This window comes from Danio rerio, chromosome 11, assembly GCF_049306965.1.
Source record: "Danio rerio strain Tuebingen ecotype United States chromosome 11, GRCz12tu, whole genome shotgun sequence".
In the NCBI taxonomy this organism is placed as follows: domain Eukaryota; kingdom Metazoa; phylum Chordata; class Actinopteri; order Cypriniformes; family Danionidae; genus Danio; species Danio rerio.
Window position 1 is genome coordinate 43,105,001 of NC_133186.1, and position 17,924 is coordinate 43,122,924.

The 17,924-nt window shown below is 35.1% G+C and overlaps 2 protein-coding genes and 1 long non-coding RNA gene across 5 annotated transcripts in view; 1 reads left to right on the forward strand and 2 right to left on the reverse strand.

The window, feature by feature from the left end:
- tnfrsf1b (tumor necrosis factor receptor superfamily, member 1B) overlaps positions 1 to 2,913 on the reverse strand; it is a 27,114-nt gene extending 24,201 nt beyond the window's left edge. Inside the window, exon 1 of one of the 2 annotated variants that reach the window (XM_005155914.6) lies at positions 2,762 to 2,871. In XM_005155914.6, coding sequence (XP_005155971.1) covers positions 2,762 to 2,830 — 69 coding nt within the window. In that variant the 5' untranslated portion in view covers positions 2,831 to 2,871. Of the gene's footprint in view, positions 1 to 2,761 lie in introns of both variants that reach the window. The other variant, NM_001089510.2, reaches the window with a different exon arrangement.
- Positions 1 to 17,924, forward strand: part of LOC141376672 (uncharacterized) — a 289,423-nt gene that overhangs the window by 26,698 nt on the left and 244,801 nt on the right. The gene's annotated exons all lie outside the window — the stretch shown is intronic.
- miip (migration and invasion inhibitory protein) overlaps positions 11,436 to 17,924 on the reverse strand; it is a 54,743-nt gene continuing 48,254 nt past the window's right edge. For both annotated transcript variants that reach the window (XM_073917125.1, XM_073917124.1), the window contains exon 17: positions 11,436 to 14,237. The gene's annotated coding sequence lies outside the window, so the exon portion shown is untranslated. The remainder of the gene's footprint in view (positions 14,238 to 17,924) is intronic.

Genomic DNA, 17,924 nt, shown 5'->3' on the forward strand with positions numbered 1-17,924 from the left:
GTTTAGCATATCTCTATGATGTGGTCAAAATGGAGGAGCTTATGCTAGAAATGGCCAGCACTCGGTCTAAATAGGCAGCATTTGGTTTGAGATGCCTAAAAATCCAGACATTTTACTAGATTTGCAGATGTTGCTTATATACACTAGATAGACGCAGGTTTTGAGATAATTAGTATGTTAAGCACACTTCGCCTGCTGTCTATGTACGCAGTACATTATGCCTAAAATGTAGGCAGTACATTATGCCAAAAATGTAGGCAGTACATTATGCCTAAAATGTAGGCAGGTCACTTGGTATTTCCCATGTTCAATTTTACTAAAAAATAACACCCATGCAGGCTACTTACTGCAACTTACTAACTTAAAAGCCAGTAATTTGCCTACAAGGTGTTTTTTGGACATGCCAGAAATGCATCATTGGTGCACATTTCCTAAATATAATGTCTAAATAGGCAGCATCTGTTATATTACACATGGAAATGTTGTGTAGGCACACCTATAGATACTTATGATGTCCAGCATGCTTTGCATTCCCAAATAAATCCAAAAATAGCATGCAAGCAGTACAACTTGCATCATGATTTCCAATACGCAGGTGTTAAGGTCATTCTCCAAGCAATATCATCTAAATAGGCAGCCAGATTCAAATAGTGACCACTCAAAGTGTGGACACTAAGGCCTTTAGCCAGCCTGGTGAAAAGGGTGGTTCTTAAAGAGACTTAAATACTGCATTTTGGTACATTGTAAGCACTATTGTAGCTGAAATAGATTGCTGACGGTCATCATAACCAAAATAAGCACATTTGAAAATTCATGGATAACAACAATAGCCAAAATAGATTTCAAATTCAGTTTAATATTGGTCGATTTTGGTGCTTCACACCTTTTCATTGGTCATTTGTTTCAGGATTAGCCAGCCTGGTAAAAAGGGAGGTTCTTCTTTTCTCAAAATGTGGACCTTTTTGCAGTTATAGGCCTCATTTAGGCTACTATATAATTATGAGACCTAAATACTGCATTTTAAGCACTGTTTTAGCTGAAACAGATTGTCGACAGTCACCATAACCAAAATAAGTACATTTTAAAATTCATGGATAACAACAATAGCCAAAATAGAATTCAAATTCATTTTAATATTGGTCGTTTTTGGTGCTTCACACCTTTTCATTGGTCATTTTTTGTTCCAGGATTAAAAATAAAAGTTACTTGTAATATATTTTCTCTTTTTAAAAGCATCCAAAAAGAGCATGCAAGCAGTACAACTTGCATCATGATTTCCAAATACGCAGATATTAACGTCATTAGCAAAGTGATACCATCTAAACAGGCAGCCATTTCAAATAGTGCCCAGTGAACACTCAAAGTATGTGGGACACTCTACCAGAAACGCACATCATCTGTCCCTGAAATAAAAACATAAATACAGTGAATAAAAAGTATTTCATCCCAAACATTTCTAGAATGGACTGATTTCTGTGAGTTGTTCTGTAATATGTCATTAATTTGGTTCTCAGATTTTTTTTCTTTATTAAAAATTATTAAACTGTAATATTAAAAATGATTAAAAATACTTTACACTGGACACTTTACACTGTACAAACTCTGTCATTGACCTTGTCCTCAAACTACAGCCTAGCTTGCATGGTTCAGGATTGGTAGAGCTACGCATCGATGAATTTGCTCTTCATTGTTTGGACTCTCAGTAATGATTTAAACCACACCGAACTTAGCTAAACTGAACTGAACTTAAACACTAAAAACTGAACTACCCTGATCCAGCTACTATGACCATTTATGTGAAGCTGCTTTGACACAATCTGCATTGTAAAAGCGCTATACAAATAAGGCTGAATTGAATTAAGACTTTTGTTATGCTAAAAACTGTTATTTAGAAAAAATACTTTAGAAATGGCAAGTTTAAGTTGTTATCATTTGTTATCAATTGATTAAAAACATAAAATTACAAATTTCTTTTACAAATATATAATACAAATATTTACAATTGTCCCGATTTTTCAGTCAGTCCTGTCATATTTGCATTAAATTTAACATAACATGCGTATAAAATACACTTTTAAGGCTTTTAAATCCTTAAATTGCATGATTTTATGCTTGTTTTGTATGATTTTTTTGAGGACGACAAGCTTAAGTCAGGTCCTGTAATGTTTTTTATAAGTGTAAATGTATGTTTCTGGTAGAATGTCCCATGTACACTTCAGCTCATAGCTTTAAAAGATGCAACACTTAAAAAATTATGCTGCTAACTTATTTAAAATGTGCTAAAACAACACAGTTCTTAAGTTTTATTTTGGACAACTTAATTGTTTTATGTTTAACCAACTTAAAATGGTAAAAACTAACAAGTAAACTTTATTCCTTCATGTTGTCCCAACACAAATCGTTTGTGTGTCAATGGACATAATCCATGATGCTTCTCTGACACCCACAATGATGACTACGTAGGCAACACACTTCATTTTCCAGATTTCCAAAATAAGCATCCTAAATAGCACGTGATACACAAATCACAACTCAATTTAAGACACAACCATGGAAACTCCAACAGCGCTGGAGCAAAACATAACTGAAAATAAGCACAACTTTCATCTCAACGACACACATTAGAATCCGAGGCTGTTTTTCGTTTAGTGTTATTCAGAGGAAGCGTTTCATAACGATCAAAACAAACTTGTGAAAGTTATTTAAGTTGTAGAATGAATCATTAGATTGTGTCAGGGACACATATAAAGCTGTTAGTTACCTTTCCTTCCGCCATGAGCCACACCACCGTCATAAATAACAACAATAACCGTGCGATTAAAATCAACATGATCCTTCAGAGACCCGCGCGACTCACTGACCATCACTCTCGCATGATTCGCGTCTCGGAAATGGTGAAATACAGGAAGCAGTGGCAATGCGTCAGACCCGGACCTCTGAAGTCCGCGCGTGCACAAACTGTATTTATTTATATATTTAAGTCCAGTCCTCTAATTATTTTGTCTAAACAATGTTAGGGGATATCACTCAAATGTAAAAGGCTAAATAATTGCGACGGACAAATAGATAAAGTGACAGAGACAAATACACTGTGATAGATAGATAGATAGATAGATAGATAGATAGATAGATAGATAGATAGATAGATAGATAGATAGATAGATAGATAGATAGATAGATAGATAGATAGATAGATAGAATTAGTTTAGATTATCATGCTACTGTTTTATCAGTTGTGACCAATTATGGATGGATGATGGATGGATGGATGGATGGATATAATTATTTTAGATTATTTTGCTGTTTTCTGTCAATTCTGACCATTCTGAATGGATGGATGGATGGATGGAATTATTTTATTATGCTACAGTTTTCTGTCAATTCTGACCAATTATGGATAGATAGATAGATAGATAGATAGATAGATAGATAGATAGATAGATAGATAGATAGATAGATAGATAGATAGATAGATAGACGGACAGATAGACGGACAGATAGATAGATAGATAGATAGATAGATAGATAGATAGATAGATAGATAGATAGATAGATAGATAGATAGATAGATAGATAGATAGATAGATAGATAGATAGATGGATAGATAGATAGACGGACAGATAGACTGACAGATAGATAGATAGATAGATAGATAGATAGATGGATAGATGGATAGATAGATAGATAGATAGATAGATAGATAGATAGATAGATAGAGATAGATAGATAGACAGATAGATAGATAGATAGATAGATAGATAGATAGATAGATAGATAGATAGATAGATAGATAGATAGATAGATAGATAGATAGATAGATAGATAGATAGATAGATAGATAGAATTAGTTTAGATTATCATGCTACTGTTTTATCAGTTGTGACCAATTATGGATGGATGATGGATGGATGGATGGATATAATTATTTTAGATTATTTTGCTGTTTTCTGTCAATTCTGACCATTCTGAATGGATGGATGGATGGATGGAATTATTTTATTATGCTACAGTTTTCTGTCAATTCTGACCAATTATGGATAGATAGATAGATAGATAGATAGATAGATAGATAGATAGATAGATAGATAGATAGATAGATAGATAGATAGATAGATAGATAGATAGATAGATAGATAGATAGATAGATAGATAGATAGATAGATAGAGTTGAAAGCAGAAGTTTACATACACTATAAAAAGGCACATAACCATATAAAAAAGTCAGCTGTTTGACAAAACTTTTTCTCTTTTAGGTAAGTTAGGATTATCAAATTTGTTTTTGTTCTGCTTAATAGCAGAATAATGAGAGAGATGTTTTTTAAGAAATTGTTATAATAACTTTTCTTGAAAGTCAAGTTTACATACAATAAGATTATTATGCCTCTCAAAAGCTCAGATGATGGTGTCAAAGTTTTGGAAGTTTCTGATTGGCTAATTGACCACATTTGAGGTAATTGGAGGCACAGCTGTAGAATAGTATTTAAGGAAAAGCTCAAACACACTGCTTCCTTGTGTGACAACATGGGAAAATCAACAAGCCAGAATCAACAAAAAAGCCAGATTACAATTTGCTAAATTACACTGGGAAAATAATAATTGTGGAGACATGTCCTGTTGTCTGATAGAGCTAAGATTGAACTGTTTGGCCATAATGGCCAGTGTTACATTTGGAGGACAAAGGGGAAAGCTTACAAGCCTAGGAACACCATCCCAACTGTGAAGTATGGCATCATGTTGTGGGGCTGTTTTGCTGCAGGAGGGACTGGTCCACTTCACAGCATAGATGGCATCATGAAGAAAGAACATTATGTAGAAATACTGAAGCAACATCTCAAGACATCAGCCAGTAAATTAAAACTTGGCCACAAATGGGTCTTCCAAACAGAATATGACCCTAAGCGTAATGCCAAATTAGTTCAAATGTGCTTTAAGGACAACAGAGTGAATGTTTTGGAGTGGCCATCACAAAGCCCTGAGCTCAATCCTATATAAACTTTGTGGGCAGAGTTGAAAAAGCTTCTGCGAGCAAGACAAATCTGACTCAGTTACACCAATTCTGTTCGGAGGAATGAGAAAGATAGACAGACTGACAGACGGATGGACGGTTGGACAGACAGATAGATAGATAGATAGATAGATAGATAGATAGATAGATAGATAGATAGATAGATAGATAGATAGATAGATAGATGGATGGATGGATGGATGGACGGACGGACGGACGGACGGACGGATGGACGGACGGACGGACGGATAGACAGAAAGACAGACAGACAGTTAGATGGAGATAGATAGAGAGACAGACAGATAAATAGATACAGTACATAGAATGACAGACAGACAGACAGACAGATCGATATGATGGACTTTATTTACTTTAATAAACATTCCTTTACATTTTTTACAATGACAAGATGAACATTAAAAATATAAAACAGGGCAAAACAAATAAAGCTGAAATGAGACACAGAAACTAAAGTGAACACTAACGCTGTCTGTATCGTAACACTAGAGATGTGCTTTAAGACGTGCTGCAGTGGAGTAAAGTTCAGTTTGTGCTGATCATGCCCTCCTACAGCACTCAAATCACACACTTTCCAAAGGTGAGGTTGGGTATTTTAGATATGCATATTAAACACCCACATTTATGTGCAACAAAAAGCCTGTGTAGAAACATACAGATGCAGACGCTTGGCTCTTGAACATTTTCACGATAAAACTATTTATACTGTACATCAAGTGCATTTGGCTGTATTTACACTGGCAAGAGAAAAATCTGCTGCTGTTTTACTTGCATCTGACACAGACTGTATTGTTTTGCACACAAAAACACACATAAATTCTGACCTTTTCTCCACCCTTTCATTTCCAAATGCAGTTTTAAATAAAATAAATATCCATTCTGAGACATCGGAGTCTGATCAAATGTATCTGATTCATTTCCAGACTAAATTAAAGGGCTGTTCACACCAGAATTATATTAAGTGTAGCAATAACCATATTTGTGTCATGACTGTTTCCGCAAGTGTCCCACATCACTCTAGAAAGTGTGGGTTGTATTTATGTAACATTAACACTAACCCAAATAAAGGCAAACCTAAAATTAGGTTATTTTTCCATTCAGTTTAAATTACACTTTTTAACCCAGCTGTTGGGTTAGCCCACTTCTGGTTCACACCAGAAATGATAACAATAACTATAACAATGACCATATTTGAGTCATGACCATTTCCATGTCTTCCTGATTCAGATCAAGCACACCTGATTCAGATCATCAGCTCATTAGCGGAGACTGAAAGACCTGTGATGGGTGTAACAGACAAAGGAGACATCGAATACATGAAGTGCTGGTGGACCTCCAGGAACGTGGTTGAGAAACACTGCTCTAAATAATGCTGGGTTGTATTAATCTAAATCTAACCCAAATATGGACAAACCTAAGACTGGTTTAATTTATTTTTACATTCAATTTAGATTCTTTTTTTAACCCAGCTGTTGGGTTAGCCCATGTCTGTTCACACCAGAAATGATAACAATAACTATAACAATGACCATATTTGAGTCATGACCATTTCCACAAGTGTTCCACGTCACTTTAGAAAGTGTGGGTTGTATTAACATAACCCAAACCCAAATAAGGGCACACCTAAAAATGGGTTAATTTTTTTACATTCAATTTAAATGACATTTTTAACCCAGCTGTTGGGTTAGCCTATAGGTCTGTTCACACCAGAAGTGATAACAATAAACATAACACTGACCATATGTGTCATGACCTTTTCCAAAAGTGTCCCACATCACGCTAGAAAGTTGGGAATTTATTAAAATAACCCAAACCCTAACCCAAATAAGGGCAAACCTAAAAATGGGTTAATTTTTAAAATTCAATTTAAATGACATTTTTAACCCAGCTGTTAGGTTAGCCCATAAGTCTGTTCACACCAGAAATGATAACAATGAATTTAACAATAACCATATTTGTGTCATGACTGTTTCCAAAACCCATCACTCTAAATCAGTGCTTCTAAACCACGTTCCTGGAGGAGCACCAACTCTGCACATTTCCATGTCTTCTTGATTCAGATCAAGCACACCTGATTCAGATCATCAGCTCATTAGCGGAGACTGAAAGACCTGTGATGGGTGTAACAGACAAAGGAGACATCCAATACATGAAGTGCTGGTGGACCTCCAGGAACGTGGTTGAGAAACACTGCTCTAAATAATGCTGGGTTGTATTAATCTAAACCTTATCCAAATATGGACAAACCTAAGACTGGTTTAATTTATTTTTACATTCAATTTAGATTGTTTTTTTAACCCAGCTGTTGGGTTAGCCCATGTCTGTTCACACCAGAAATGATCACAATAACTATAACAATGACCATATTTGAGTCATGACCATTTCCACAAGTGTTCCACGTCACTTTAGAAAGTGTGGGCTGTATTAACATAACCCAAACCCAAATAAGGGCACACCTAAAAATGGGTTAATTTTTTAACATTCAATTTAAATGACATTTTTAACCCAGCTGTTGGGTTAGCCTATAGGTCTGTTCACACCAGAAGTGATAACAATAAACATAACACTGACCATATGTGTCATGACCTTTTCCAAAAGTGTCCCACATCACGCTAGAAAGTTGGGAATTTATTAAAATAACCCAAACCCTAACCCAAATAAGGGCAAACCTAAAAATGGGTTAATTTTTTTACATTCAATTTAAATGACATTTTTAACCCAGCTGTTGGGTTAGCCCATAAGTCTGTTCACACCAGAAATGATAACAATAAATATAACATTAACCATATTTGTGTCATGACTGTTTCCAAAACCCATCACTCTAAATCAGTGCTTCTAAACCACGTTCCTGGAGGAGCACCAACTCTGCACATTTCCATGTCTTCTTGATTCAGATCAAGCACACCTGATTCAGATCATCAGCTCATTAGCGGAGACTGAAAGACCTGTGATGGGTGTAACAGACAAAGGAGACATCCAATACATGAAGTGCTGGTGGACCTCCAGGAACGTGGTTGAGAAACACTGCTCTAAATAATGCTGGGTTGTATTAATCTAAATCTAACCCAAATATGGACAAACCTAAGACTGGTTTAATTTATTTTTACATTCAATTTAGATTCTTTTTTTAACCCAGCTGTTGGGTTAGCCCATGTCTGTTCACACCAGAAATGATAACAATAACTATAACAATGACCATATTTGAGTCATGACCATTTCCACAAGTGTTCCACGTTACTTTAGAAGGTGTGGGTTGTATTAGCATAACCCAAACCCAAATAAGGGCACACCTAAAAATGGGTTAATTTTTAAAACTCAATTTAAATGACATTTTTAACCCAGCTGTTGGGTTAGCCTATAGGTCTGTTCACACCAGAAGTGATAACAATAAACATAACACTGACCATGTGTGTCATGACTTTTTCCAAAAGCGTCTCACATCAGGCTAGAAAGTTGGGAATTTGTTAATATAACCCAAACCCTAACCCAAATAAGGGCAAACCTAAAAATGGGTTAATTTTTAAAACTCAATTTGAATTACATTTTAACCCAGCTGTTGGGTTAGCCCATAAGTCTGTTCACACTAGAAATGATAACAATGAATTTAACAATAATCATATTTGTGTCATGACTTTTTCCAAAACCCATCACTCTAAATTAGTGCTTCTCAACCACGTTTCTGGAGGAGCACCAGCTCTGCACATTTCCATGTCTTCTTGATTCAAATCAAGCACACCTGATTCAGATCATCAGCTCATTAGCGGAGACTGAAAGACCTGTGATGGGTGTAACAGACAAAGGAGACATCCAATACATGAAGTGCTGGTGGACCTCGATGAACGTGGTTGAGAAACACTGCTCTAAATAATGCTGGGTTGTATTAATCTAAACCTTATCCAAACCTACGATTTTTAAAAATTTTTATTAATTCCTTTTCTTTTCAGCTTAATCCCTTTATTAATCAGGGGTCACCACAGCGGAATGAATCACCAACTTATCCAGCATATGTTTTACACAGCGGATGCCCTTTCAGCCTCAACCCAACACTGGGAAACACCCATACACTCTTGCATTCAAACACATTAATTTTTTATTGTATTCAATTTAAATGATTTTTTGACCCAGCTGTTGGGTTAGCCCACAATTGACCCAACGCTGGGTTAAAACAACCCAGCATTTTTTTAGATGCCTCAAACGGCATGATTTCGGATGAACCACTTGCCAGTTTAACAGAAGCCACGTATTTGGCAAATTGAACATGGTCAAAAGATCATATCTGCGCATTAATAATATAATAGTTCATAACAAATCACCTAAAATCAATTTCTCCCTTCACTTGTTTCAAACCTTTATGAGTTTTTTTCTTCTGTTGAACACACAAAGAAGATACTTTGAAGAAAGCTGTAAACCGGTAACCATTGACTTCCATATTATTTGTTTTTTTATATGGAAGTCAATGGTTACAGGTTTCCAGCATTCTTCAAAATATCTTCTTTAGCATTCAACAAAATCACTGAAACCATTTTCAAGTTGGATGAACTATCCCTTTAAGATGTAAAAACGAATATATAAACAAACAATGTCACCGTCACAAAACACAAAAAATTAAAAGCCTCAAATCTGAAGTGTTTCTAGTGTGTTTCAGGACATATTGCATTAGATTTAATGGTTTTACTAAGCCTCCAAAGAAAAGTACCAATAGAGACCCACAGGAACATTACGGTTTCAATTGAAACCAATACGATTATGACCATTGCAAAGTCTATTCTGACGCAAGGCAGTGTTATGATATGTTATGAAACCTTATAACACCTCTGAGGGCGTTTTGGCACACCGTTTGCCTTTACCTCCTTTGCACACAGTCAGCATACAGTTCCTTTGAGGGGCCGTTTCGAGAGTCACGTCCAAAATGAAACATTATTGCAGCAGCAGCAGTTTATAACATGTGCCTTTCTTAACTCTTGTGTATCCTCATGGCTATTTTTGGCCTTTTAGGTTTCGTGATCATTTTGACTGAGTTCATGCACTGAAAAGAAATGATTCATTGAATTTACACTTTTTTTTAAAAGGTAAGTGATTTAAAACATGGGCTAATTTTAAACAAATAAACTAAATTTAGTAATGTTCTATTTCATTTGTTTCAAATCAGCCCATTTGAACTGTTTGCAACCAAATAACTAACCGGGGAAAAAAAATACAACCAAAAAAAAAAAGATTGTAAATCCAATGAATATTTTTTTCCAGTGTGCAAACAGAATGCAACAGCATTCACAAGAATATTTATGTCCTTCACTCTAAAAATGCTTGATTTTTGTAACCCATTGGGTCAAATATGGACAAACCAAACTATTCAGTTTAAGTGTATTTTAATTTTAAAAGAAAAAATAATGACCAAATAATGGATTTGCCCATGCTTGACTCAAGGTTGTGTTGCGACAACACAGCATTTATTTTTAGAACTGTGTGAAACTAGTCATGACAGTTATCCTGATTTCTGCTTTTCAGCAAAGTAGTTTTGTTTAAACGGTAGTGACCCTGTAAAATAAATAAATAAATAAATAAAAATAATAATACTAATACAGTTAAAGACAGAATTATTAGCCCCCCTTTGAATTTTTCTTTTTTTACTATTTCCCAAATGATGTTTAACAGAGCAAGGAAAGTTTTACAGTATGTCTGATAATATTTTGTCTTCTGTAGAAAGTCCTATTTGTTTTATTTCGGCTAGAATGAAGCAGTTTTGATTTTTTTTAAACACCATTTTAAGGTCAATATTATTAGCCCCTTTAAGCTGTATATTTTTATATAGTCTACAGAACAAACCATTGTTATACAATAACTTGCCTAATTACCCTAACCTGCCTAATTAACCTAATTAACCTAGTTAAGCCTTTAAATCTCACTTTAAGCTGTATAGAAGTGTCTTGAACAATATCTAGTCAAATATTATTTACTGTCATCATGGCAAAGATAAAATAAATCAGTTATTAGAGATGAGTTATTAAAACTATTATGAATAGAAATGTGTTGAAAAAATCTGCTCTCCATTAAACAGAAATCGGAGAAAAAGATAAACAGGGGGTCTAATAATTCTGACTTCAACTGTATGTATACACACACACACACACACACACACACACACACATATACATATATATATATATATATATATATATATATATATATATATATATATATATATATATATATATATATATATATATATATATATATATATATATATATATATATATATCAGTGTTCAATAATAAGTTGAACATAACAAAGAAAATACCTGTTTCCTAGCCAAATATTTTAAATATTATGTCAAAAATCTTAACTTTAAATATTTTAAAAATGTTAATAAATGATCAAAATTCAAAGGGTTATGCAAACAAAAAGAGCAGTATAGGAAATGTTGAGGTATTTTATTGCAGTTCTAAATAATTTAACAAAAGGCAATGTACTCGCGTAAATGTCTGCTTCAATACATTAGAAACAGACGTTTTCTTTTAGCATCATAATTTGATGTTGCCACCATGTTGCCATCTCTTCGCTATAATGGTTGTTACCAGGTTATGGGAAAACAATAACATGCTCACAACATCCAATCAGATAAGAGAAACTGAAAAGTAGTATGATGTTTACGACATCACAGAGATGGCGGCATTTAAAGGGTTAAAAGCACAAACTGTTTCTATATTCTAAGACTAATTATTTGTTTGTAATTGACAAATAGTCGTAGGCAAATTAAATTGGCCAGTAACGATCCTGTTTACTGTCCAAGCATCTTTCACACTGGCCCCGGGCCATCGGGCAGTCATTGTTGAGCCCTCTATATATCAAAATAATAATTGAAAAAAATGAATAGTTTCTGATAATTGACATATTCAAGACAGTACACTCTATGTCAGATATGAACAAAGCCAAGAGTTGCTTGAAAAATGTCATTAAATTTGAATTAAATTTAATATGAATAACTAACCCAACTTTGGTTATGTCCATATTTGAGCCAACATTGGGTTAATATCAGCCAGCATTTTTTAGAAGGTAAAAGTTCTGAAAAATCTGCATAGCTGTCAATATATACACTCTCAGGTCACTTTATTAAGCACCTTACTAGTACCCGGTTCCCCTCTTGGCTTCAGAACTGCCTTAATCCTTTGTGGCATAGATTCAACAAGATACTGGAAAATTCCTCAGAGATTTTGGTCCACATTAGCATGATACCATTTGTAGGCTGCATATCCATGATGGCACTCACTCGTTTCACCACATTCCAAAGGTGATCCATTAGATTGAGCTCTGGTGACTGTGGAGGCCATTTGAGTACAGTGAAGTCATTGTCATGTTCAAGAAACCAGTCTGAGATGATTCGCGCTTTATGAATAGGCGCGTTATCCTGCTGGAAGTAGCCATCAGAAGATGAGTGCACTGTGGTCATAAAGGGATGGACATGGTCAGCAACAATACTAGTAGGCTGTGGCATTGACACGATGATCAGTTGAAACTAATGTGCCCAAAGTGTGCCAAGAAAATATCCCCTCACTATTACACCATCACCACAAGCCTGAACCGTTGATACAAGGAAGGATTGATCAATGCTTTCATGTTGTTGATGCCAAATCTGACCCTACCATCCAAATGTCGCAGCAGAAATCGAGACTCATCAGACCTAGGCAATGTTTCTCCAATCTTCTATTGTACAAATTTGGTGAGCTTGTGAGAATTGTAGCCTCAGGTTCCTGTTTTATGCTGACAGGAATCAGTCCTGTGTAGCCCATCCACCTTAAGGTTGGACGTGTTGTGTGTTCAGAGAAGCTCTTCTGCAGACCTCGGTTGTATCGAGTGGTTATTTGAGTTACTGTTGCCTTTCACTGGCCATTCTCCTCTGGCATCAACAAGGCATTTGCACCCACAGATCTGCCGCTCACTGGATATTTTCTCTTTTTCAGACCATTCTCTGTAAACCCTAGAGATGGTTGTGCGTGAAAATCCCAGTAGATCAGCAGTTTCTGAAATACTCAGACCAGCCCGTCTGGCACCAACAACCATGCTACATTCAAAGTCACTTAAATCCACATTCTGAGGCTCGGTTTGAACTGCAGCAGATCATCTTGACCATGTCTACATGCCTAAATGCACTGAGTTGCTTCCATGTGATGATTAGAAATTTACATTAACAAACAGTTAAACTGGTGAACCTAATAAAGTGGCCAGTTTGTATTTATATTTTACTATATGATTTTGAAGTTCATTTAATTTGTGCTGATTCTGGTAAAGAAATCTGACAGCGAAAGTGTAAAAATATCTATAAATATAACACTTTCATGATGTACATTGATCTGACCTCTGTGGACGTATATGTAACTTTTTTTACCAGACACACAAGGGTTAAAGGGACAGTCTCAAGTCATTTAAAAAAAATGTTTGCTTAATTTAAAAAAAGACAAATATTACACTTCAGTCAATCATTTACTCTCCATAAAGCTGCTCCTAACCTGCATTGATTTCTTTCCTCAGCTGAACACTGAAGATGACATTTTGAAGGTTGCGGGTAACCAAAACTGGCTTCCCTGGTATGAAAAAAAATCATACACTACTGAAGTCAATGGGAACCAGCAGCTGCATGGCTAACCGCACTTTTCCGAATACCTTCTGCAGAATATCAACACCATACAGGTCATGTGCAAACTCACGGTGAGCAAACTATGACAGGATTTCACTCTATATAAAATGTGCAAAAAAGCAAAACTCCTTATCTGACGATTTCCATCAGGTCCATCTCCATGTTCCATTTTTGACTTGAAGTGCATTCAAAGAAGCCTGTACATTTTGTTAGCATGCATTTTCCTCAGGAACTGAAACCAGGAATTGCTGGTCCTGTAAGTCACGACGTACCATCACTTGTGATTTTCAGCCTTGTGATTCAACCTGTAACCTTTTCAAAGGCCAGAACCAAGTTCATGCCAGAAAGCACATGCTCAAGTTCTCACTTTCCGGTAGCTGGCACGGGGAAACTCAAGCTCAGTTCCTCGTCGGCCTGTTCCTGTGTGCTCATCTGTATCCGGAGCTCCTGCAGGGGTGGATTTGACTCTTGCTGTGGTGTGCTCATAAAGGGAACGGCTTCTTCACAAACCCCTGCATCTTCCTTTTTATCACCCGAACCGGAGCCCAAAATCACCATTCCAGGAGAGTAGATGTAGATGGAGCCTGGAAGAGACAAACTATGATGAGCTTACGGTTTTTCAGCCTACAGGGGTGGGCAAACTCGGTCCTGGAGGGCCGGTGTCCTGCATAGTTTAGCTGCGACTCTAATCAAAAACACCTCAACATGCCAATCAGTAGCCCCTTTTACACATACAGACATTTGGGAAATTTACCGGCAATTTTCCGGGAAGGTGTGTATGTGTGAACAGGTCCTTTTTGAAAATATCGGTAAATTCATTCTGGCTATTTTCCGGAAAGGGAAGTTGTAACATTAGCCCCTTTCACACACTGATACCAGTAAATATCTGGAAAATTACCGCAACGACTTTACCAGTAAATTCAAAATAGCGCTGTTCACACAGACGAGGACATTACGGAATTTTTCCTGGAAAAGAGCATTCACACATCCTTTCCAAAATACCGGTAAATTCTGACATCATTAACCAGAAAAGAGCTCTAAAAGGCTGCGCTTGTATTTGTAAACATTTCACTACATCACAAACTCTTTGGATAATCAGTATTGTGAACAACTTCGATGAAAACATACAGAAGAACACTTTCGCATGTCGAGATGTTCATGATATGTGTGTGTGCTGGCGCTCACGGGCTGTTTCACGGGCACATGCAAGGTTGAAGGTAAACAAACAGCGGCTTATCATAAGCATCTTATCGATGATTATTTACACAGTTGGCATTAAGATGAACATATAAACGTTATCTGACTAACATCTAGCAGCTAAATGTGTCTTGGAAAATATTCAAAAGCTTTTATTCCCATAAACCGCGTGTACGTGAATGCATCTGACTGTTGTGATTGGCTAAAGCAGACGTCTCACGTCAGCACGTTCTAGACGTGCACACGCTCTTTTCGGCAATCTTCCTTCTGCGTTCACACAGTGCAGCATTCCGGCAAATTATCGGTTATATTATATCGGTTATCGGGTAAATTATCGGTTAAAAGGACCTGTTCACTCATACAGACCTTTCCGGAAAATTGCATGACAACACTAGTCACAGTTATAGTAAAGATTATTGTAGGCATTGAAAGCAATATGGGTGATTCTTTTGCATGTATATTTGACATTTCAAAAAGGTGAGGAATAAAACTCTTTAAAAACAGCAATTATTTCCAGAATCTTATTGTAAGCATATTTAATTTTTATAATTCAGCTTTTTTCCAAACATAAATGATTAAATGTTTTACTTTTAGGGAAATAAACAGTTTTTCTATTGTTTGGGAAATCTGCTTTGGATGATTTGGTAATGAATAGAAATAATAAATCATAGCAAGAACAATTCTTAAGGGTAGTTACTAAATTGTAAATGAATTGACCATAACAATGTTATTATTTTTATTTTTATTTATTTATTTATTTATATTTTTTTGGCCCACCTGGAATGTCACTTGGCCCACCCTAAAGTTCCAATCTGTAGCCGGACCTGTTTCCCCATTCAGACAGAATGCCCGAGTATACTGCCTGAGAGGCGTTTTAAAGATGGCCGCTGAGTGAAATGACTTTCCTTTAGCATTGACTTTTCTTCAGAGTCGTTTTCATATAAACAAGTATGTTCACTTAGCATAATTCCTAAATATCCGCAAACACATTAAGAGCCTTTTATGCTTCAGAAGTGTAGAAAACTTACATACAGCACCTTTTAAGCCTGTATCAACTAATTGCAAGTATATTCTGTGATGCATTGTGGGACTTTGCTCTTCACAAAGCATGAAACGACACGTTAACCTTTACCCTAAGCTATTTTAAGACATCATTTTGTTTCTCACTGACTTTTGAAGCGGTCTTTAAATGAGAAGTTAGTTTTAAAATAGTCTCAGACAGAGAGGAAGCAGGAACCAAACTTGTGTGTGTTGCACAAACTCCAACAAGAGCAGTAAAAACATTGCTTTATGCTCTGTTATGCCTCCACTGTTTCTTTGTTTAGTTTACCATAAGTTGCATTTAATCGTTTGGGTGTTTTTGTTATTACAGGCTCTTGGCAATTGACTTGAGAAGGAAATCCAAAACAAATGTTGCAAAAAATAAAAACCCCAAATGAACAGGAAGTGAAAATGGGAATTAAGACAATGGAGGAGGCGCGAAGATGTGCTGTGACTCATGTTGAGGAAATATTTTTCTGCTCCATTGAAGTTAATCACATATGAACAATGATGATAACAATAAAAATTATACAAACTGTTGCCAAATATTTCTGGCTTGTGCATTGTTAGTTTGAGATAATACGAGTAGCTTGTCGTAATTTAATCATGAGACCATGAGTCATTTTTCTGCCATGAAACTTCTATAAACGGAAATTACTACAAATAGTGCAAATAAATACTAGTGCAAATAAAATAAAAGAAACATAAATAAATAAAAATGAATAAAATAAAATATAAAATGAAATGAATTAAAAAATTAAATAAATAAATAAATAAAATAGAATTTTTTTTTATTTTAATTCAATAAAAAAATGTTTTAAATAAAGTAAAAAAATGTATTATAAAATAAAATTAAAATTAAAATAACAAAATAAAATAAAAAATAAAATAACATAAAAAATAAAAATAAATAAATAAAATATAAAAAAAAATCAAATAAAAAAAAATTTAAATGAAAATGAAATACAAATAAAATAATAATAAAATAAAATAAAATAAACAAAAAATGTAAAAAAAATAAATACATAAAAATAATACAAAAATAAAATAAATAAAATATTTTTTGTAATAAAATAAAACAAAATGTAAAAAAAATTAAAATTACAATAAGATTTTTTGTAAAAATAAAATAAAACAAAATGTAAAATAAAAAAATTAAAAGAACATAAAATCAACATTATCAATGCTGTAAAAGGTCCCTTATAGAACTGAAAATAGTCACATCTATGGCATGAAGATTTCAATGACTGAACAACACTTGAAAACACTCTCCATCAGCTTTGGGGGACTAAAATAGATTTAAAGCATAACATTACCTGTCTAACAGAAATACTTCAGCCATGGTGTCCTCCTTCCTCCAGCGTGCAAAACTAACTCCGATATTGATTCGGGATTTTAAAAAGTTGATTCAGCATTGTCAGTGCTGTCACTCTCTCGTGTGCACGTGAATGCGGCGGGTCTGTGTGAACCGCTGTGCAAATCTACTTTTGTTGACAGTTTGGACTACTTAACAGAATTATGGGAGATATCAGCCCGATACTATTTTAATTGGAAGAACATTTATTAGTTTTATGCGTCACCCAGAATATAAAAATACATATAAACACATTTACTTTATTCATCACTATTGGATTGTGAAGAGACTTTCAACCAGCACAACAAAAAAAGTTTCTGAAGACAGTCACCTACTGCACCTTAAACTGTAATGATTACCGGCTTTTTTATGCAGGTATTTTCAGCAATAGAAAATTTACCCTTTACTGTAGTCAAAAACAAGTGCTGACCACTGATTAAACACTGATGAAATACTGCACACTGATGAGGGAAAACCCATATGTTCACAAAGTTTGTGATGAAGATGAGGTTGTTTCCTTATGCAAAATACATTTGAGGATTGAAATCAAATTTAGCTGCTTTATTTTAGAGGTTTAATGAAAAGTGGATCATTTTTGACCTTAAGGATGAACGGTGCATACAGAATTCTAAGACAACAGGACGGTTAAAGGTGTGTGTTTTCTCAGCATTAGTATATT